The sequence below is a fragment of the Gallus gallus genome, chromosome 3 (genome assembly GCF_016699485.2).
Source record: "Gallus gallus isolate bGalGal1 chromosome 3, bGalGal1.mat.broiler.GRCg7b, whole genome shotgun sequence".
NCBI lineage: Eukaryota > Metazoa > Chordata > Aves > Galliformes > Phasianidae > Gallus > Gallus gallus.
This window is the reverse complement of record NC_052534.1, coordinates 19040043-19063816: the sequence shown is the minus strand read 5'-3', so window position 1 is coordinate 19063816 and position 23774 is coordinate 19040043. Positions and strand designations below refer to the sequence as shown.

Here is a 23774-nt window from a genome sequence, read left to right as displayed (position 1 = left end):
AGCCCTGCTGTAAGTATGCAGCACCACAGAGCCTGGGTCAAATTCTGTGGGTGCAAATTTGAGTTAGTCATCACCCTTACTTTCAAAGTTCTTATTTTTCTGCCTGATTTGCTTATGCACAAACCAAGCTGGGAGTAGGTAAAGCAGAATTTGTGCTCGTGTTTCTTGAAGTGACGGTATAAGCCAGACTGAGAGACTGAGGGCAGGAAATGATGCACGGGGGTTTTAAACATGATTTAAACAGGAGAGAAGTGTGATTCCCCACTGAATAGGGTTCAGGTCTGAATGGGGTGCAGGTGGTCACCGGGTGCTTGCTGTCAAGGTTGCAGCCTGGCCACGTGCATTCCATGAAAAGGCAGGCAGAAGGGGTGCCTAAGTAACATTTCACTTGTTAAGAGAGGTAACAGGAATCTTTGATGAAAGCCACTGGTGTGCTCAGTGTCTGACAGCCATCACAAAGAATTACACTATGAGTCCCTGTGATGGTGTCACAACAGCCTGTCAAACCAATCATATATTCTGTCTTGACCTCACTGTTCAGACATTCTAAATGGAGATAATGGCATCCCTGGGCTTTCTGAGAGCTGTTAATCATGCACCTGGAAGGAATACAGCTGACATTCCCTGAGCTTGGCTCGTTGCACCTCCATGTTTGAGGAATGTGGGACAGAAAGGGTTCTGCGGAGGTAGGGAAGAAAGGGCCTTTGCACAGCTGGGAATTTGCCTTGTGATGAGAAGCAGCTGGAGCTCATTTGAGAGAGGCTGACTCCAGCAAGCTTGTGCCCATGAAAATAACTGACACCTGCACCCACAGCAGATACTTGGGTCCTTTATATAAATATATAGCTAGTGAGTAAGGCAATCTCCTTTTTAGACTGGGTGGAGATATACTTAGTGAAGCACTGGGTAAGTAATGAGTGTAGGTTATTGTAGAATTGGGGCTTTTCTATACCTAATCAGGCAGCAAGGTGTGTGTGTGTTTGTACTGGGTTTTTGTTAGGCATGTTACTTGCTGCTTCACAAGTAGAGAGGCAAGCTGTCCCTGGAGCATTTCCTTCAGGGGACTCATCAATTAGTAAGAGCTGCCTGCCAGTGCTTTTCTGTGCCACTACTCTGCCTCTTGGTCATATTTAACCCTTGCAGTCTCATGTACAGCACTCTTCATGCAGGTGTTATGTTAGCTCTGTGTTGATTTATCTGAACTGCGGGGATTTCTTACCAGGAGTCCCTCAACCCTCCTACATCTCTCCATTATGATGCCTAAGGCTGCATGCAGTGTTTAACAGGTGAAGCAAACATAAGGAGTAGTTGGAGAGGAGGCTTTATTGTAGGACAGTGCTATGGAAGCATCCTAAAACTAAGAATATAAGTTTTAGAAGGTAAAACAAGGGAAGTCTGAGGAACGGAATGTAGGGTAGGATGAGCAAGGTGATGCTGGAGGAACTTCAGTGTAGTGTAATGACAGAAGTGACTGGCAGTGAAGGAAGGAAAAAACATGGGAGGTAAAAGAATGGGGAGGATGTTCATTTCAGTGGAAGTGGGAGAGGCAAATACACCTTGTAAGGGCTGAAAACTTTCTCAGGTATATTTGCTTGAAGCATGAGAAGCCATGCATGGAGAGAGAGCCTCTCAGAGGAGATTGCTGGTAGATTTGGCAAGTGTAGCTGCTGCTCCTCCTCCCTGCATAAGCACTGCTTCCTGTCTTGTGAGATAGTGCTGGACTTGCCAGGGCTGTTGTGCCCAGAAGCAACAATGTGGTTTTTCATCTTGCATAAGCAACATTTAATTATTAGCCTTTTTTTTTTTTATCCTTTTTCTTTCTTTTTTTTTCTCTCACCAACTTTCAGGTTGCCTCGTGTTTTGCTTTGCTGAACTTCCTGGATGAGAGTTTTTGAAATTCCTCTCATGCCTGTAGTTTCGGGGAATGGTTGTTCCTGTGTCTTGTCTTTTCCTATCAAGCAGGAGGAGAGAGGCAGAAGTCTCTTGGGGGAGAGCCGGAGCTTTCCTATTGTAATTCACTGGGAGGCTGGGATCCCCTGGACATAAGTGGGTACCCCAATGCAATCTGATTTTGGCCACTGGTGGTTTAGTAGCAGTGTGTATACCAGTGATGCAGAAAGGACAATACTACTCTGAAAGCATGCTCCAGGAACAGCTAGAGACAGATGTGCAAGATAAATAGGAAAAAATAAGCAAACAGAACATAAATATTTTGTTTTTCCTCCTGATTCTTTCTTTGTGTGGTCCTCTGACCTTAGAGATCTACCCCTTAAAATGAGAAAGAAATGCAAGACTGCACCTTTTCAACCAAGCTTTCCTCAGGCTGCACTTGGCTCCCTTTTCCAAACCACATCAGAGGAGGACTTTGTGTTTTCCTGCAGAGCCCTGATTTGCACTGACTGCAGAAAGGCAGTCTGAGGCTGTCTGGCATGGTGAGCCTGGGCCCCTTGCTCCCAGCAAGACCCTGTCCCACCCAGCACGGTCAGATGCAGAGGACCTTGATGCATTTATTTGGGTTGTTTATCCACTGGGCCAACTGGCTGTGCCCTGTGGTGCAAATGGGATTCTGAGCAATGGGTTATGGAGGTGAATTCTTCTGAGAGTGACCTGGACATATCCCTTCTCTCGTGTCCATGGGTAGCCTGGCAGCTCGTTGGCCTTATGTTCACATTTCCCTAGCTGGGATGTTTGCAGACTGCTTGGGACAGTGTATTTAGAGAATTCCTGGGACCGAGGTTAAGTCCCTTTTCAAAGTGCTGGCTGTCCTCTGTTCACCTCCTGCAGGGTGCTGAGCAAAGCTCTGACAGCAGCACAGTGAGACGTGCTGCACCTCGCCATCCTCTTTCAGCTCCTCTCCCGAAGCCGGGGGGAGCAAACGGTAATCCCCGAGAGCAGAAGCAGTTTCTTTAATGTCTGTTTTCACCCAGAATACTTTTCTGGGTATTTTAGGATTAGTCAGTCACATCTGTGTGTTCCTGTGCAGATGGGAAGCACGGCACACATATTAAGTAGTCTTAATGATGGAAAGAAAAAAAAAAACCTCATAGAAGTGGGAATTAAGCTTCTTTTATAAGGTTGATATAAAAGCTTCTGTCTTTTCTTGGCTCTGGTTAAGTGAAGCCACATAGAATTTAATTCTTTAAAGGCACCATCTTTTCTGTTATTTCTTCTGCCTGAAAGCAAAGGTTAATCCCTGGTGCTGCTGAGCATCAGCACATTGGAGAGTGGGAAGCTGCAGGGGAGGAAGGAAGCAACAGAACCTCAGAGGCAGCAGCTCCATACTTCACTTTCCACTGCACCATCTTCACTCGATGCGCTTCTTAACGTGCGCCGAGCCTTCAGAAAATATTGAGAGGATAAAATACTTTTAGGGGAGGGAGGAGGAGTAATATTAGATAAACAAGTTTCAGCATCCTCCAGTGGCCCTCACTATGTTTTTAAAGATTTATGCCAAATGCAGGCTTTATTGGAATTTGATCAGATAAAGCTCGGTTGTTATGGGAATGTCTTTGTTCATCAGTTTTCTTGCCCACTTTGAAGACTTCATCACATTTTTCTTTTATTAAGGTGCTTCTGTATTTATGAATAAAGTCCCTGCACCCTTCATAAAAAGCTTGCTTTTTATGAATAAGCATTCCAAAAAATAAGTGGGCACCGCTGCAAAGCTGGACAAGTGAAAACCCTCATGGGGTGAAAAACAGTGGTTCAGAGAGTGTTGCAGTATTGTTTTTGAGGTAGTTTTATTGTGTATAGGCAATCAAACAATAACAAGTAATGGTTGCTTCCTAAGGAAGCAGTACTACGTTTTGGTAGTGCATCATAAAGCAACACAGAAAATACATCTAAAGAGCTGTTTTTTGGTGTCATTGTCCTAGGCTGCCACATGTGTAGGTAGCTACTGAGTGGTGTAAATGCAGGTCCTTACTATATGAGGTGTCCAAGTGTTGTGCAGCACTAAGCTAACGCCCAGAAGACCATTGCTTTGGGATGTGGAATTGGAAGCCACCAGGAGCAGCAGACCTTTGGTCTTTCCAACTCTTTAGGAGTTGGACTCAGTGATCCCTATGGGTCCCTTCCAACTTGGGATATTCTATGATTCTATGTTGGGTACGGTCCCATCTATGCCGAGGGCACTCACAACACTTGTGTGGGGCTCAGGAAGAAGTGGCCATCCTCCAGATAATATCAGACCTGGTTTCTTTAAGGGCCTTTCTCCTCCCTTGGAGGTATAAGAAGGAAGATTCAGTGGAACATATTACCCCACTATGAGTCAGATTTAAATTTAAACCGCAGTCAGTCTTTCAAATGTGTTCAATTCAGGCAGTGTCGTGTTTTTCAGTTAGGGAATACATTTAAAATGAGCTGCTATAGGTTTGGGCCAGATCTCAGCGGTGCAAATCTGGGGCAATTTACACTGGCCACAGTAGCATTGCTCCAGATTGATCTCAGTATAATTGAGAGCAAAGGGGTCTTGCTCTTTTTTTGGGCCCGAAGTGCCATCTCTCGTACCACAGGGCAAAATAGCAGGAAGCAGTGTTTGTGGCACTGAACTGGCTTGGGATGTCTGCGTTACAGATATCACCTTGCAGCATTCAGTTCCAACTGGCTACCATTGCTCTGACCCACATCTCAAGTGGTATATTTGGATCCCACAGTTTATGCCTGAAGCCAGGCTCTTGCACATGGGTTGGTTGCAAGGTTACAATCAAGTGGCAAATTTGCAGTGCTTTCTGAAGTGCTAAACTCAGTATAAAGTGTGCACCTAACAACTTCCTGCTTTACCTACCCTACCCCAGCAACTCTGCAGACCAGAGGATCAGAGTAAGTTAAAGTTTAGCATATTTCAGTCAAGAATCCTTTTTTTTTTATTGTTATTCCAAATACTGTACCTACAAAATACTCAGTACGTTTAAGACCACGTGTAGAGTACCTTTGGCAAATAACCTGAGTGTGGGCGAGGGGAAGTATTTATCAGTGTGTCATATTCTCTGCCATTTGAGAGCTTGTCTCATATGCAGCCAGCTCTTACCAGGAACTGCAAAGTTACTGAAGACAATTTGAAGTGGTACATAAAACCCCATTAGCTACTGGCACGAGCTGGTGCATAGTCTCAACTCAACCCTATTGAAATGTAGGGCACTGAGATGATAGACAGATTTATTACAGTTTGCAGTGTGTGTACATTATGGGGAGCATAGGAATGTAGGACATAGGTCAGAAACAAGCCTCTGAATTCAGATTCCTGCTATTCAGGCTGCAGTCTGGCAAGATAGCCAGACATACAGACATGCCCAAGTTTTAACCAACAGTGCAGCTTGGTAGTTATTAGGCTGGGGAATACCAAGCTGGTGGACCATCAGAGGTGAGCAAGGCACTGAGGAAGACTGGAGACATCGGATAGTTCATCTCAGGGCTAGCTAGGGAACAGAAGTGTCTGGAGGAGAGGGGAAAGAGCAGCACTTGGGCCCAAAGAATGGGAACTGTGCTGTAGAGCCATGCCGTACTTAAAAGTAAAAAGACTGGGAAAAAAAATCCCACTATCATTCCAGTATCATTCGGCAGTGATGAGACAACAAAAGGACTCTGGCCCTCTTTATGCCCTGCTACCCTGTCCAATAGTGGGCATATGAAGAAAGGCTATGGATTGGAAGTAAAGGAAAACTTTGTGAAGCTTTGTGGGAGAGGAGCCTGTATGAAGAAGAATAGATGATGGAAGAAAATAGAGGATAGGAGTGGTTTGTGTGGGAGCCTGTAGGTGGTGGGAAGAGAAGACTGTAAGGAGAATGGTGACGGAAGGAGAATAGTGCAGGCAGGAGGAAGGAAAGCAGGGAAGTGACTTGTGGAAGAAGACATCATTGTGGAAGAGGCAGTAGATCTGAATATTAAAAAGGCAGAAAAAGTTTCATGCCAAAATATTGCAAGAAAATGCATGTGAGTATGAAATGTGGCTATCAGGCACAGGACTGGGGAAGAGGAGGGGGATGGGAGAACTGAACTCAGAGGGGAGGTGAGCACAGGAGTACCCTGCTGGACACACGGTTTGGCTGGGAGACAGGAGAGCCCACTCTGTTTTTGTTGATTTTGGCTGCTCTTTTTGATATTTTAATAAAACATAACGTGCCTCTGGCAAGTTAAAGCTAAATGCTAGATAAGTTTACAGGATTTTTTTGTTTTGCTTCATTTTATGTGAAATCTTTCTTTGGAGCTATCTTAAAATCTCCTGTACGGCAGGAAATTGCACTCAATATTTCAAAATCTTCCAGGAGAAGGACCCCAGACCCTCTATTCTTATTTATTGCTTTCACAACGCTATCTTCCTGCCTGCTTAAATGTAAATGAAACTGAGCAGCCGCAGGGCTGCATCCCCACCATACCCAGCACGTGTATCTGCCACAGCAGGTAGAAGGCCCTGCTTGGGGAAGGAGTGGAGAGGAAATCCCTTCTCAGTCTTCATCCTCTTCCCTGAGGCTCATCCCCTCGCCACAGGGTAAAACAGTGAATCAGCCGCAGCAATTCCCTGACATACTTTACTTCCCCTCCTTTTCTGACCTGCTTTAGCTGCACTTCTCCTTGCCCCCTCACACTTCACCTTCTTTTACCTTTAAGCGAGTAGCAGCCGACACTCAGGGAATTCTGCCACAGCTGTAGTCCATCCAGATATAAATGGGGTTGGGTTATGTGTGCAATATGTTCTTTTTATTTGCGAGTTTGCATGAAGAACGTGTCTGGCAAGTTCTGAGCAGATGGATCATACAGCTATGGCTTTTTTTAAGACTTTGGCAAGTACTCCATACCTTTGTATTTTGGCAGGAATTCTGCATTTCATATACTAGTCTCTAAAGATTCTGCCCTCAGTTTGAGCCTGATTCGGAGACCTTCACAAGTAATGGAAAGGCTTCCACTGTTGAGCAAGGGGACTGTAAAGCCCTTTTAACTCCGTTGCACTGAAGGCAGTTTCTGAATTACTCTTTTCCAAAAGCAGTTACAAAAGAAGCGTGAAAGCTAGCACCAAGAATTTTGGAAAAAATACATGGCCTCTCTTACACTAGTGGTGATAAGAAGGTTAAGATTCTGATAGCTGGTGGACTCCCAGTTATCTGGTACTATATCAAGGTTTTGGCACTTTACAACGTATGTCTCCACATAAAATGAGTAAGAAACTGGATGGGAGAGACTGTAGTGGTCTGCAGCAGAATTAAAGATTTGTTTATCTTCGTGTCCAAAATAGGATCCAAGACCGTGAACTGAACGAGAGAGTGAGAAAGGGCTGAGAATTAGCATGGTCTTTTTTTTTTTTCCTTTTCTTTCTTTTTTTTTTTTTTTTTGATCTTCTAAGCTTCAGGAAAGGGCTGGATGAAGTCCATGAGAACTGTCTGAGGAGACCTTTGAAATCTGGACTGAGGCAGAGAAGTGATTCTTTCAGTAGGGTGAATAGTACATAAGAATTTGGAAACCGCAAGCAGCTGTGTATGCAGACCTTGGGAATCCAGTTATTACTCTGCACCGGATTAGGCTGGAGTCCCCTGCAGTGTTCTACTAGCCCAGAAGAGGTTATCCTAGATGGCAGTTTGTAGCCGCGATGTTCCGCATAGCGGATTTATCTCTTCTGTGATGTTAACCATCATTAGCACATCATTTAGCACTGGATCTCATTGTTTGGGCTTATTTGCTTTTAGCTCACAAGTACATGTCAGGTTATTTCCATTATTGTAAAAAAGGCCCTTGAAGTTCCAATGGAAACCATGGATAATGATGATAAGTAAGAGAAAGATTAGTGAGTCTGCCAAAACGCTGTAATACAAGAACATCACAGAAGTCTGAGATGACAGAGAAGAGAAAGGAAGGAAGGAAGGAAGTTATCAGGGAGCCAACAGCATCTGGAGAGAGGAGATCAGACAGACCAGAATAAATGGAAAGGAAAAACAGATTCATAGCAGGTTTTTACAAGATAATACCATCTTTACTGTTACTTGGTGATGGCAGATCCCACGCTGTCTGACAGCTATGACCACCATAAGTACCAGGGCAACACAGCAGACACAATAGTTATTTTTAGGTGGCCATATCATCTTGTTATTGTGTTTTGAAAATTCACCAACTTGTTTTAAGAAAGCATAAGTCACCCAAAATATTCCCAAACAGTTGGTGACTCTAATTCTCAGACCCAGCTTTAAAATGCCCTTGTTGCTGACACTTGGCCTTTGATGTGTGCCTAGGGTTTTTCTTTGGCTGCAGCAGATACATGTCATTGATGCATCAGCCTGTGTATCATCGCTACTGGACCACATTCGGTTTTGTTTGCTTGCTTACTGGGGGGGCCAATGAATTTATTAGCCAAAACTGTTCCAGTGTAAATTATACTTAATTGCAATTATCCTATTCTTTTGAAATTTATTGTGGTAAATATTGGAGAATATGAGTAGTTACTGGCCAGGCAGTCAAACCTGAAATAAACTAAGCAAGTTGCTGTTGCGGAGCTCTTGTTGTGTGAAAGAACCAGTGTGTCTTTCTGACAGCTTTTTTCCTTTTATGTGTGTAGTGAGTCATGAAGACAGGCTCTTCTGCTGTCTGCTCTGAGTGGTTATTGTTTAAAATATATACACTAATGCGCTCATTGAGGTATCCCCTACTTTAGCTGCATATAAATACGAGAAGGGGAGTAGGCAAAGGAAAATTTGAGCAAAATAGTTCTTTTTCTATTAAAAGACTCTTTGGTTTTAGAGGTTTTTTGTTTTCAAACTGATATAATTTCACTGATGCCAAGTCCTGGTACTCTGCTAAGATCAACTTTTGATAGGCCCTATTTTTAAAGTAACCATGTTTCTACTGATTTTGCAAATGTTATCATGACCTTTAGTGTTCTCAGTGTTAGTTCTCATGCTTACATGGTACTAACAGCCTTCTCTAACAGATGAGCACAGATAAATTCTAGCCAGCAGAGCAGAGCCTCCCTTCAAGGGCTGAGCAGTGGGTAGAACACCTTTAGAGATACAGTGAAGAGTAAAAGATTTCAATGGGATTTATAAGGTACCCAAATTCTTTCAGGCCTGATGAGAGTGGCATGTGAAGGCACTCATCAGTGATCACTAATTGGGCTTCTCAAACACACAGCTGTACAAGCAAGAGCAATGCTTTGTTTGTGTCTGTCTGGCTGATCCATTTCCTGCCGTTACCTGCAATATTCAGGTATCCGCTGTTGTGTTTTTCTTTGTCCTGCTGGGAAGAGCTTCATTTATGTGATATCTTGAGATTCTTCCTGAATATTCATAAGAGAATTCTTTTCCATGAGTTTTTAAGAGGGGTTAGAATAGAAAAAAAAAAATGACGAGCAAAGTTTGCAGTGCCCATAGTAATGACAGCTAGAGGGCAAGGCTCGAGAATACAAGCTACTTTGTCAAGTAGAGATTAATGAAGAGTCTTGGCTAAATATTTGCCTTCATGTGAAAGGAAGGCATTACATACAAAAGGAGGGCAGACAAAGCCAAATTGTTCTTAAAAGTAATAGCAGTGATACTGAAGGAAATTTATTCTGCATGCTGTGCTAAAAATCTGCTGGATACTCCTTTTGTAACAGTTCTACCTATTCAGCTAATCCTTTCATAATGTGATCATATGCCTATGCATAATCCTTTTTTAGAAAAGGCAGCACTGCATTATCACTTTGTTGAAGAAAAGACTAAATAAAGAGATATATGTGGAAGAGCATCCCCACATCTAGAAGCTGTAAAGATTTTGCACAACCTGAATTTTGAGTTCTGTTTGTCTTGAGCTTTCACTCATGCATGTATAAAGGCATGCATGTTCATACCTGCACTCATGCAGTTTTTGTGCGCTGTCAGCTACTTGTGCATACACTTGTAAGTGAGGGGAGTGAGACGATGTGTGTGGAAATTCTGTCTCCTACTTGGCAAGTGATTGGATGGAATTTCTATGTGTAGGTGGTATGCTCTTCCCCTACATTATACTCCCAGCCCTGAAAGCTCTAGCAGTCCAGGTCACAAACCAAAGACATACCAAAGCCCTCCTGCCTCTTAAAGGTAGATTTTTTTGGATGCTGTTCCAGGAGGAAATGAGAAAACACTGAACTACAAGTTTAGTTTGGTCTTCTTTCTCTCCAGTGTTCTTTTTTTCTTATCTTATGTAAATATACTTGGAGCACTGAAAACTGTTGGACAAAGATATTCACCTTTCAGGCACCTCGCAGATACAAGTTGAGCAACAACATTTTTGATTGTGTTAGATGTGGTTGCAGTGGGCTAAGCATAAAGGCAAGGCAATGTTTACAGACAAAGCAATGTTTATAGGTAAGGGTAATATCTCTTCTAAGAGCTGTAGTGTAGTTGGAAGAAGTAGACAAGCTATCAAGTGCTAGAGCTGCAAGGCATACAAAAGTCTTTTTTTTAACTAAGCTAGTTGATCTAGTAGGAGGTATGTGTCATGTAATAAGTTATTGGGAGCGTATTTAGAGAATGTATTGTTAGTCTTAAGACTTCCTGATAGGTTCCTACAAAGAGGGCTTTTTAATTCTCACTGTGCAGAAAGTAGTTGCTTCAGTGTGGATGGAAATAGAATGCAATGTAGAAAAGTGAAGAGAGTCATTCATCTGGTGGGTTTGTGGGAGGAAACAGACTGATGATCCTAGGATTTTATCATCCATTAGCTCAGTGTTAGGACTGCTATTTCCACACACAAAAAAAAAAAAAAGAAAAAAAAAAGAAAAAAAAAAAGAAAAAAAAAAGAAAGGGGAAATGGAAACAGTGAGGCTAAAAGATCATTTTTGCTGGAGGTTGAAGCAGGCCTGCTAATTTCACTGTGTGTGGCACTCATATTATACTCAGCAACATTTTGCTTAAGAACTACTAGTGCCTGTTTAATGCATGATGTCAGTTGTGGAAATTACTTATGCTATGCTTAGTTTTTTTTACTTTTCAGCTCATTCCTCATAACTTTTTTCCCGAACACAGTGCATAAACCACAAGGAGAGAAGCCTCAGTTTCAGATACTGTAGACATTGGAGGATGGATTATATCCAGCTCTTTTAATCTATGCTGTCCATCCTGTCCTTCAGTTCTGAAACATGCAATCACTTTTCTTATAATTCAGTTCATGGGGCAGGATGGATGTTCTCTGTACTATTGAATATGTGCAGTGATGATCTCTTGTACTTCTATAAATGCCTTTCATGCCTGTTGGACACTGCCAGTCCTTGACTTTGTCCTTTCATAGGAGTGAGATTGGGATAAAGACATTCTCTTTTGGATACCAAAGCACAACTGAGTTTTCAAAACACATCTAAGACCAATTATAGTTAACAGCAAGAGATTACTTTTGGCACATTGCTTACTTTTAGATCCTTACATCACTGCCAAAACTGCGAGGTATGCAGTTTCTGGAGTCAGTGGAAAGATATGACTGTGCAGAAAGGAAGAAAAATTAGCCAAGTTCTTGTGTCCCATTTGCTCCCCCACCCCTGCAACCCCAACACATCGCTGCAGAGTGACAGCTGCATTACGTCCTCAGAAACACTTGAGTTGACCTGATAAAGACCAAAGGGAAGGCAAAGTTATATTTGTACTTCTCTGGGACTTTCCCAGCATTGATTGTGGGTTGTCTCATCTCTCTGGCACTTCTGGGCAATGGTAGTCCCCTTGCTGCTGCCAGATTCTTCTGTAAACAGTTGTTCAGACACTTTGTTTGAAGGGTGCCCTGTGTAAAAAGGAGTCCTAGTGTTGAATGTTTGAGTGCCCTCAATTTCTACTGGAGACATTAGCATCCTCTACTAGCAATGTCTGTTAATTTTCTGGACTGGGGCCAACACCTTCTCACATCTTTCTTCTTCCCTTCTCCTGCTGTAAATGTGATGATCAGGAGAAAGGCAAAGGGCTTATCAGATTGCTATTCTTTTTGTAGCACAATTGACACTCTAGGAGCTGCTGTGCTGTTGAATTTTGAGAGATCCAGCATCCACTTGAAATAAAGAGGGAGGAATCTCTACGTGTTGGACAGAGTCTGGTTTTTCAAGCTTACTTTTCTGTTTCATTATGAAAAGATTAATTTTATTATGGTGACATAATTTCACACCTCTTTTGAAATACCTTTCTACATGTACATTATGCAGTTTCATCATTGCTTTGTGCAAGTGGTTTGCTAGATATCAGGCTGGTCTGGGCTGAGAAAATAGGAGGAAACAATGAGACATGTCTGAGAGTTACTCATTTGGATATGGACTTGGATGGCTAAAGAGTGGAAGAACCCAAAACAAAATACAAACTCACACCGCTAGCATGCTAAAAGTTACAGAGTGATGTTATCGTATGGTATGTTGATTGGAGTTGACTTAACATGGTGTGGTGTTCCAACTTCCTGCATCGCAAAACTATCAACATAGCAATAACTCGGAAACCAGAAACTTTTTAGCAGCTGAAAGCCTCGATGTTTTCATCCTAGAGGTAAGGTACATAATAGCAGCCTATGCTTGCATGTGAGAAGGCAGTCACTCAAGTTGTTTAGATACAAGGAAGACTGTGAGTACTTGAAATTCCAGGCATGCAGTTCTGTGCCTTGAAGGGAAGGAGTTGAGGATTTTTGTATAGGTAATTTTTATTGCATGCTCAGCAGCAAACTTTGCTGAAACTTCTGACTCAAATACAAACACAGCTGTCATCCAGGTTTGGACAGAAGCAGAATCATCTGTTGCACAGATCTTTGTGTGGCCATTATTCACACCTGGATGGTTTTGCATGCCCACAGATAACCTGTATAGACAATACCTTCTTTCTGTTTAGTGTGTAACCAGTACTGAAAGTGCTGATGATTTACTGTGCAGATTAGTCAAGGGTAAGCAATATCATATCTTCAGTGCATAGATTATTTTGTAGTTTAGCTTTTGATAGCACAGGATCACAGAATGGTTGAGGTCCTCTTAAGGTCATCTGGTCCAACCCCCTACTCAAGCAAGGACACCTCAAGGTTGCCCAGGACTACGTCCAAGTGGCTTTTGTACATCTCCAAGGAGGAGACTCCACAACCTCTGGGCAACCCATTCTAATGTTCTGGCACCTACGCAGTGAAGAAATTCTTACTGATGTTCAGACAGAACCACTTGTGTTCCAGTTTGAGCCTACTGCCTTTTGTCCTCACTCTGGGCACCACTGAGAAGAGCCTGATACCAACTTCTCTGCATTCTCCCTTCAGGTATTTACACACATTGATAAGATTCCTTCTGAGCCTTCTCTTCTCCAGGCTGAACAATCTCAGCTCTCTCAGCTTCCTCGTAGGAGAGGTGTTCCAGTCCCTTGTTCTTCCTAGTCAGCCCTCCGTTGGATATACTCTAGCCAGTGTGTTACTAAAGAAGGTGGAATAGCCTCTGTTTTGATGTTCCAGTTGCTATGATTCCCTTGACCACTAGTGTTGCAGGACGAATTTTCAGTGCAGTTGTCCTGTGAGAATTCTCTTAGGAAGAAGTATGTGATGGCATGTTTTTCTTGGGGACAAAAGCTTATTTCCTTGAGGTGCTTTTTCATCACCATCCTCTCCCCACACACCCAAAGAAGATTCCTTGTAAAGTAGGGAGCAAACACGGACGTACATTACTTGGTTTTTGAAAGTCAGACATCATAACTGCAAGATGCACTGCAGTAGCAACAGAGCAGAACCATGACATGGTAGCCCAGTGAGGACTTTGAAGTGTGGAGCAATTGATGGTGAGTAGAGGCCATTTGCAGCACTATTCTAAGGGAAATGAAGAAGATTCCATTAGCCAAGTACCTTTACTGCAATAGTCAGACTATTGAATCCTTGTTGCTGTTGCCATTGTAATTGATAGTAATGATTCTGTAGAAACTAAGACATACTGTACTTTCTTTTGGTACTGAAAACTTGACTGAATGTACATTTGTTGCATAGAAATTTGAGCTGTAATAATTTCTTCTGCTCTTTTATAATGCTGGTGGTCCACTTTACTGCAAATCTGCTAAATATTAACTTGCAGACAATCATATTTGTTATTTCTTGCAGGTTCTGAAATCCAAAGAATTATCATCACCAGGACAGCGTTACATTGACAGCAAAGTGGTTAAAACAAGAGCTGAAGGAGAATGGTTGTCTTTTGATGTCACTGAGGCTGTACATGAATGGCTCCATCACAGAGGTGACAAGCAGTGTTTTGTCTTCACTCCTGCCCCAAGTCGTCATCTATTAACTCAGCAGTATTTCAGGCTCATTCCACTCGTAAAAACCTATTCCACTTACTTTCATGTTTTGCAGACAGGAACCTTGGATTTAAGATAAGCTTACATTGTCCATGCTGCACCTTTGTGCCTTCCAATAATTATATCATCCCAAATAAAAGTGAGGAGCTTGAAGCAAGATTTGCAGGTAACAACTGAAAAATATATATATAATTTTTTACTGCTGTGTAACTGACTGGGGGAGGGGGGGGGAAGATCTCTTACCTCTCTAAAATGGGATTCAGCTGATGGAAAACTTACTAATTTAAGAATTTTGAATCTTAACTGGTAGGAAATGGTGTTAAAGGCACAGGGTAAAACTGTGTCAGCTGAACAGTTCTAAAAGCAACTGAACTACTCTAAAACCAAATGGCATGAGTAAGCTGTCTCATTCTCTGCTTGGAGCTTCTGTGTCCTTAAATATCTATGTTAAAATTTGCAGCATTCACACTGGATATATGTACGTACAGTTTTGGATGCAGGAAAGACTAATGCACAGTAGACCATCCACTGTTGGATAATCATGAGAAAATTTACCGAATGCTTTCAGAATAAACCCTTTGCTGTCCATCCTAGCACTGTAGCAGTTCAGGCTTTAGTAGAGAAGATTACTGGAGAGTCCAGTTAAGATAGCATTTGGCACACATGTAAGCTGCTTATAGTAGATGTGTGTGAGCATGGTGTGTTTTAAGAATATGTTTGAGAAAACAATACCTTTTATGGCAAATTTTCAAACTGTAGGTAAGGCGATAGTAGGCTGGTTTCCTTACAGAGGCACCTTCCTTTTTGTGTAAAGGGCCCCAGTATTTGTAAATAACTGCAAAAGTGCTTCTAGCTGTTTGGAAGCAGCGAGCTTCCACTTCAAGTGAGTTGTGGGTTGAAGTAACAGAAGGGGTATGCCTGTTTAATGTGCTCCCACTTCGAGTAGTGTAAGTCTGAGTCTCAGGTGAAGTCAATAGACCTACATCATATAATATTGGTTATTTCAATACATATACTCTCCATCACTGGCATCTGCAATTTATTGTTACTTATATATTAGTTGCACAAATGCTTTTTATGCTGACAGCTTGGTAAAAACTTAAAGATTGGATTGGATAAGTAATAAAAATAAATAATTATGTAATAAGGGTTATTGATATATGTGCTTTCTATGGACAGCAGACGAGGTTATATATAGTAAGCATAAGCTCCAGTGTGTTTTTGAGCCATTCAGGTTTCACTTTCTAAAAGGGAAATGTTATATAATGATGATGCCAGAATTATCATCAATCAGTGCATATTGAAGTATAGCCTATATTAGAATCAACTCATGCTGTTTATCAAGTTTTCCTTTATTCAAATATATCATGATTTGGTTCATTGGTTTTCCAAGGATTTGGCTGTATTCCTTGTCAAATATTACATTTATTTAACCATTGTTTCACTGCATTGGAATTTTTTTTCTCTAAGTAAATATGTGCATTGTAGATATGAATAAAGCCATTATGTGCACTTAAAAAAAATGTTAGTATGATATTTGATCTCTGTATTTTTGCATGTTACAAAAAGCATTATCTGGTTCAGGAGGTTAATTTTCAAAAGGTTCTCAGGAATAAGCATAACATGAGCTGTTAAATTGCTGGGAAAGGCTAAAACTTGGGTTCTTTTGCCCATCCTATTGCTATGATAAGAAAGCTAGTAAGGCAGTTAGAGTTTCAAGGGAAAATACAAAATATGAGATCATTGATTTCCACTGCAAGAATAAATATTTTGATCAATGTCCTTGCCATGATGATGGCAGGAGAAGGAGATAGAATAACAGATTGTATTGGGAGAATTAGCAGAATTCAATAAACTGACAGTGAGAGACAGAGAATGTATAAGCATTATAAAGATGTAAATGTGATGGAGAAAACTAATGAGTTGAAAGTAAGCAGTGGGAAATGCAAGTTGATTATACAGAGCAGCTTTAATGCTATTACAAGGTTTAGAAAGGTGCATAGCTGTTAGAAGATTGCAACCTGTTACATTACTGCCCTAAGTGAAGTAGTAAAAGCATCATTGCTTGGGGCATTTGCAACTAGTTTAAGCAATATAGGTGCATTGGCTGAAGGGATTCCACATATCTTTTCCGTTATTCATTTCAACAATTTTGGTAAATGTACTGAAGTGCCATTGAGTGGCTATGAATATGGGAGGGCTGATACAATATAGATGCATGAGAACTGTGAGTATATTTGGGATCTTGGGCTGAAATGTGGCTCAGCTTTCCCAGTAAATGTGCTCAGTTGACGCCATCGTTGCCCAGGTTCTGACAGCATTTTTTTAAAGAGATGGTTTATTTAATTTGTGAAGAAAATAGCAACATAATGTTTATCACCAAAATGTATTTTTTGAAGGTATTGATGACTACACATATTCCAGTGGTGATGTGAAAGCTTTAAAGTCCAATAGGAAAAAATACAGTGGGAAGACCCCACATCTTCTGCTAATGTTGTTACCCTCCTACAGACTTGAGTCGCAACAGCCCAGTCGGCGGAAGAAGCGTGCTCTAGATGCTGCCTATTGTTTTAGGTAACTATGCATCTATATTTAGTATACTTTACATAACTGTGCCAGCTTCTGGATTGTAGTGCAGTTGTTGTCATGTAAGCAGACATTTCTTTATGGTAGGCGTTTTACGGAGTGTGGTCCTTGTTCACAGACCCACAGTGTCCATACCCAAAGGGTATCTGCCCAGTGCGCTCCACTCCCATGGAGACAGTGCCTGAAGAGGAGGAAGGTTAGGACCTTGGAATGCAGGAACTGAGTTGCACCTGGGGTGATTCGCAAGCCTATCAGCTTCATAGTTATAGCCAAATTATCACCTCCACTGTGTTGAGAGGTGACTCAGTAAGACCTGGAGAAAAATATTTCAGTGATCTTCTATTAGCTTTCTATAAGCAAGTTTTGCCGTGTCTAAGCATCTCATTTCATTTACAGTATAAGCCACAACAGATGTGATTAGGTTGTGAATTTTTGGGACTCTAACTTGTTTTTAAACCATCATTCAGGGAGCAAACAACTGGATTATTTTTATTCTCTCTGTTTCTTTGTTACGGCCAATGCATTTGTCTGTATTTTATTTTCCAGGAATGTGCAGGATAATTGCTGCCTGCGTCCACTTTATATTGACTTCAAGAGGGATCTTGGCTGGAAATGGATTCATGAACCTAAAGGATATCATGCCAATTTCTGTGCAGGAGCCTGCCCATATTTATGGAGCTCAGATACTCAGCACAGCAGAGTAAGTAAAGATTTTGGTGCAGAGAGTAGCCTTAAGTTGCGCCAGAGGAGATTCAGGGTGGATATGAGGAAAAGTTTCTTCTTGGAAAGAGAGGTGAAGTATTGGCACAGGCTGCCCAGGAAGTTGATGGAGTCACTGTCACTGGAGGTGTTTAAGAAAAGGGTAGATGTGGCACTGAGGGACATGGGATAGCTTCTATTTTGTAACTGCAGGGTGAAATATGTTTCTAGGACTGTCCTTGGTATGAGAGTCTAAAGCTTCCATTTATTGTCTCAGTAAATAAAAAAATATGACCCTTAAGAGGGACTTGCATGTGGCCTCAGACTAGAGTTGAAGCTGAAGTCATGTATTGATCCAGAAATATATTTTTTTAATATGGTCATCAATACAATGAATGAATGTATCTAATACTCTTTGTGACCATGAGCATGATACAGCTTTGGAAGGGACCAAAGTTGAAAAGGGACCAGTCAGTAAAGAGCATGAGTACAAAATGGCAATGAGTTCCCTCAGCCAAGGCACCTAGGGAAACACAAGCAGCATGATTACGGGGCTGAGTCTTACCATCCAATTATCACTTACTTTATGAATTGCTCTTTTCATATTGTTAGTGACCTGCTACCATGCTGAATTTCATGATGATATAGGGATAGATGTACTTCTTCAAGAGAGGCATTCATTCTTGTACATTGAAAATTTATTTGAGCAAGATTGACCTTGTGTCTGGTATGCTTATGAACTGAGAGATGGTTGAGATACAATCTTGTAGAGATTGGATGGGTTATTCTAGCCAAGTGCCTTAGAGTGAGTGATATTCTGCTGTGAAGTGCTTATTTTTCTTAACTGTCAATAAGGATGTCTAGACTGTAAATGCATGAGGCAGGCATTTGCACTGCAGTTGTCATAAAGAAAGAATTTCACCCTCAGGTCCATACTAAGGATGATGTCTCCTTTTTTACAAACCTTCTTTAAAATATCAGATCAATGTCAGCCTCTTGTTCAAGAGAGAGATTGCTTTCCTTTTGGTCTGTGAAGGCACAAGGTACAGACCTAAGTGTAGGTATCTTTTGTAACTGACAGTGGCTGTGGAATTGTAGTATCAGCAGTGGCTGTCAGCTGACAGTGGTAAATATTTTTTAATAGAACCTATGTTTCCATGCTTGTGTGGAGGAGTAGTAGTGTACACTGTTTGGAGCAGCACTTGTTTTTAAAGGAAAGAGGAAGAATAACTATCATGGTCACAAATATGTGGTTTGGATAGTTACCCAAATAGGCAGAGGTTGCTTAATAAAGTAGTTAGTGTTGCTGTCCTGAACAGGTCTTCTGTCTCTAAAAGCCGTAAATGTTGTGTTGAAGCTCTAGGAAAAGGTCATTTAGTGTTTAGCTAACACATTAATGGCATCCTCGGAAATACCTGTGAATCATCAGTGGGTAACCCTACATACTTCCCTTGCAGAGAACCATGCATATGAATCCAATGTGACATAAAGTACCAGTGCTGCTGGACCATCATCAGCCACAGCTGATCCTCAGTTGGACTACTGAGGAAGTAGTCATGGTTCTTGAAGGGTGGCATTAGTGGATTTACAGAAAAGTATCCAGGGATGAGAAGCAAAGCAGTACTCATGTACTGAAGGACTCTCCTCTCCCTTCGGTGCTTTTGTAAAACCAAAATCCTATAACAGTAAATGACAGTATGAAATTGCAGATAAAAGTCATCCAGTTTCTTCCTTCCCTATCAGTGCAGCATGTGTGCTGCTTTGAAGAGCTGCACTTTCAAGTCAGGCTGCAGGCACATCCATGTTTTAAGATTTAAGGCTGTGGGGATAAAATATTAGGAAGCTCAGACGGTTTGTGACACCAGGTTGAACTGGAGAAGCATGCAAAAATATTCAAATCCAGGCATCTTCTGATTTCACTGGGCTTTTTCCCAGGCACTGGAGGAGGAAGTGATGCAGAAAGGAATTTGCTTTCCAGAGTCAAGCAGGCAGAGGAATCCATCTTAATCTCTTATTTCCTTTCTCCTTCTAGGTACTCAGCTTGTATAACACCATAAATCCAGAAGCTTCTGCCTCTCCGTGCTGCGTGTCCCAGGATTTAGAGCCCCTCACCATCCTCTACTACATTGGCAAAACACCCAAAATCGAACAGCTGTCCAACATGATTGTAAAGTCTTGCAAATGCAGCTAAAGGATACCCCAGAAACAGCGTGACGTGTGTGTATCAAAAAAAAAGTAAAAAATAAAAATAATAACCAAGGAAAAAAAGAAAGAGAGAGCGAGGAGGAAAGAAAGCAAAACGAAAACCCAGGTTCATCAGTGTTAAAAGGGGAAAAAAAAAAAACAAAGAAGAAAAAAAAGCGGTACTAGTCTGAACTGTTTGAGAGTTTGTTTTTGTCTTTTTGTTTTTAAACTGGCATCTGAAGCAAAACATTGAAGGCCTTTATCTTACATTTCACCTACACATAGTGTGAGATAGACAAGAAGCAAAGTTAAAGCAAAAAAAAAGAAACCTTTTAAAAAATAAACACTGGAAGAAATTTGTTAGTGTTACTATGTGAAAGGAAAAAAACAGGAAAATCCCATGAAGTGGAGTTGCTGTATCTGTCCCGTGCCTTACTTGATCTCTCTGTATTGTTATGCAATAGGCATCCTACCCATTCCTCTTAGTTGTAGAGTTAACAGTGCATTATTTATTTGTGTGTAAAAACTATCAAATGAACATTTCCATATCGCCATTGGAAAAGGAAAACCAGCAAATGTGGACAAAATGGAGACCAAATAAGCTGCCAGAAACACATAGAAAGCCTAAAGGAACGCAAGCTCAAAAGTGTCAGAAAGTAATGGTTAGTTTAGTTGGATTTAAATAGAAATCAGTTATTACACTATTGAGAAACTCTGCCTTTAAAATACCTTATTTTTCATGCCAGCTGCCTGGAGAGGCTTCTTGTAAGGTCTCAAACCCTTGTTTTAAATACTGAATAGCTTACTAATAAAGGACACTCTGTTTCAGTCTCAAAGACAAGTCTATAAGATTTTTTTTTTTTTTTTTTACTGTAAATGATTTAAATGTCAGTTTAGTAAACCAGTGAAATATTTAACATGTACTGGTCTAATCTTCAGACCTTAATATGTTGCTGTATAGCTATGCTATGGGATTTTTTGTTCTTTTGGTATATGTAACCATACCTAGAGTATTGCAATAGGTGGGTAGTAAAAGCCAGCTTAATTGGAAACATATCTGTAGATCTCTATTTGTAAACTATTAAAAAATTAAGTACTTTATGTGTAATGTGTAAATTTTCACCATATTTTTGTACTCTGTAATACTGTCAGCTCTCATGAGTTTGAATTTGAATTTGGGGCTCTTTTTGATCACTCAGAATCACGTGTTTCCCTCTAGCTGGCCAGTATGAGTAGAGTCCCTATATTTTGACTTGCACTACAAATACATGTTTTATAATAATTGCTATACATGTGCTTTGTATATTGTTCATCATTATGACATAAGCTACCTGACTCCATTTGTGTTTTTTTTTTTTCTGTTTTGTTTTGTTTTATAAAAAAAGGATGGATTAAAGTGCTCTCTCCTCCCCTCCTTCCCTTCCTCCTCTCTCATCCCCATTTGTAACACTTGAATCGCAATGCGGTTCAGAGGCAGAGGGTGACACCCACTCCTGTGCAAAGGGCTGGTACAGAGTATCTGCCTCAGCAATGCCTTTGCATGGGGCATGCATGGGAGCAGGCTGCCCTGGGCTCGCACGCAGCAGGACTTGCCCTGCCGTTAAGCTGTGGGGCTGATCCTGCTCCTAACACAGTAACAGAGGCTTGCCTTTAACTTCTGCAGTGGCATGGCAGGATTTGCAGGATCAGACTCTTGATTTTTTTTGAGTTTTCAAACCTATCAAAAGAAAAAAACGGAAAAAGAAATATGGGGTCTCTAGAGCTTTGTTGCTGTTACGCATTTGAATGTTGTAGAGGGAGTTGAAAAATAATCCACATCATACATTTCTTTTCTAAAAAGTTTAAATTGGCAAAAAAAAGTCATGAAGAAGACGCAATCATATGATGAATGGTTTTGCATGGCAAAGCTTGAAAACTGCGTTAGAAACACGCAACTTGGATGAGAAGGACATTTTCTGTCATTGACCTGAGTGGTGTCAGGAGGATGCTCCCGAGCTTTACGTTGTCAGCTCCAGTTCTAAGATGTGCAATTTCTTTGACTTCAGCAGAACACTGATGCAAAGCTGAAGTACCGCAGTGGCTTGCACCCGCCGCTCCTCGGGACTTCAGCAGAGTCTATGCTTATTGCCTACATGGACACGTAGCCCCACAGATGATCTAATCCCACCCATTGACTCAGCACAGAGGAGGAGGTACGTTAGACTTCTGATTTATTTAGTGAGTTGAGATGAACAAGTGAAAAATCTGTCCTGCTAACACTTGCTTGAGCCAGACTTACTCCAGTGAGAAGATGCACTGAACTCAGTGAAACTCCTCAGGGTAGTAAATACTCTGGATTTTGCTGCATACAGCAGCAAAATTAGTTTTATCAGGTTCAGTATGAGAACTGTATTTTTGTTGGACAGGAAGGGAGACGTGGATGAACATATTTCAAAAGACTTAAGAACATTTTTGCAATTCTCTGCTAAGGGAATGCAACTCAGAGTGGATTTGAAGCTTTGGAAAAGTGGAATACAAGATAGCATAGTTGTCCAATTATACTCACTATGCGCTGGACGCAGCTGAAGATTTTGGTTTGGGTTTGGAGTTTTTGTTGTCTAAATTTAAATAAAAAGCCTTATTTCTGTAAATCATTACTGCAAGATCAGATACTTTTTTTGGTTTTGTTTTTTTTTTTAACTTTTTCTCAAAATGCACTGATAGTATTTGAAATATTCTTATAAAGCTCCTACAACTTTTTTTTTCTCCACTTTATTAGGCATGTATTTCCCTTAATTACCAGGGATGCTATTAGACCTGATCCTACAGTGTGCAGAACTCATGGGTGAAACACCCCTCTATAGAGTGGTGTGATGTGAGGCCAAACACCACTCAGGTCTGATGTCGATTACCACCCCCCCTCCCCCCCCCCCCCAATCAAATGATGTTTAGATGGGACTGCAACAGTTCAAAGACTGACACAATAAGTAGGTAGCTGTTACCATCTCAGCAAAGTCCCTGAGCATTGGTGATGCCCAGCACCTGGCAGGAAATGTTCCGCACTTTGAAAGGTCAGACCCAAAGGAGCTGTGTGAGCCTGAGGGGGGTCTTAGCACTTAGCTGAGTGGGTTAGGACAGCATTTTTTATGTGTTTAGCAACAACACAATTGTATGGTTGGCATGGTTTAAAAGAAAAAAAAAAAAAGGAACTTAAAGGACAGCTGTGTTGTACTTTGGTGATCGATTACTCTGTATTTTAACACATTGTATGTCTGTTTTTGTGGTGCTCTAGTGGTAAATAAATTATTTCAATTATATGCTGGTGTTGTTCATATGACAGTGTTCTTCTGGCATAGGCGATTTCTCAGCTCAGGCTCAGCTTAATTGGTGCCAAGCACTTTTTTTGTGGGGAACCACATCTGCTCTGAGGATTACTTTCCCTTCAGCGACTGCAGAATGTGCATTGGTCTGCAGACAAGAAGTGGCTTCTGGTTGACTGTCTGAGCAGCAGTGCTATCCCATGTATGCACAGGACAAGGACTGCCCCAGCTAGGAGCAGTGTTACCCCATGACCTCACTATGCCCCATCTTTCACCAGCACCCTACCCAGACAGCTAAAGGTCCCTCTGCATGGCTGTTACTCCAGGCACCGGTTAGAGTGGCTTTCCTCTTTGGTAGTGGATTTCAAAGTAGCTCCTTCCTCATGCCTGTAGTGCCACAAAAGATGAGAAGATGATCTGAGTCAATTTTGGGATGCCTAGACAGTGAATGCTCTCACATCATCACATCCTTCAATAGAGGAACGGTGAAACTTATTTCAGACATTGAACAAAATAGCCTTCAGTGGCATAAGATGGTGTTTTGGAGGACAGGCAACAGGCACAAGTTAGGAAAAGGAAAATTCTGGCTTCATGCAAGGAAAATATTTGTACAGGGGAGGTGGCCATGACCTGGAACAGGTTGCATGACATCTCCATCCTTTGAGATGCTCAAAATCTGCTGGGCGAGGCTCTGGGCAGCCTGCTCCCACTGCACCTGCTCTAAGCAGAGGGTTGGGATCCTGGAGACCCCTGCTTGCCCCCATGAAGCTGCAAAAGGTTACAGTCCAACCCAATC

The 23774-nt window shown here is 41.4% G+C and overlaps 1 protein-coding gene across 2 annotated transcripts in view; it reads left to right on the top strand.

The window, feature by feature from the left end:
* Positions 1–22975, top strand: part of TGFB2 (transforming growth factor beta 2) — a 63425-nt gene extending 40450 nt beyond the window's left edge. Inside the window, exons 3-7 of one of the 2 annotated variants that reach the window (NR_173701.1) lie at positions 14017–14149; positions 14266–14376; positions 16722–16784; positions 17343–17496; positions 19528–22975. Coding sequence is in view for 1 of the 2 variants with exons in the window: in NM_001031045.4 (NP_001026216.2) it covers positions 14017–14149; positions 14266–14376; positions 16610–16784; positions 17343–17496; positions 19528–19686 (732 nt within the window). In the remaining variant the exon portion in view is untranslated. Of the gene's footprint in view, positions 1–14016; positions 14150–14265; positions 14377–16609; positions 16785–17342; positions 17497–19527 lie in introns of both variants that reach the window. The other variant, NM_001031045.4, reaches the window with a different exon arrangement.
* The last annotated feature ends 799 nt before the right edge of the window (positions 22976–23774 follow it).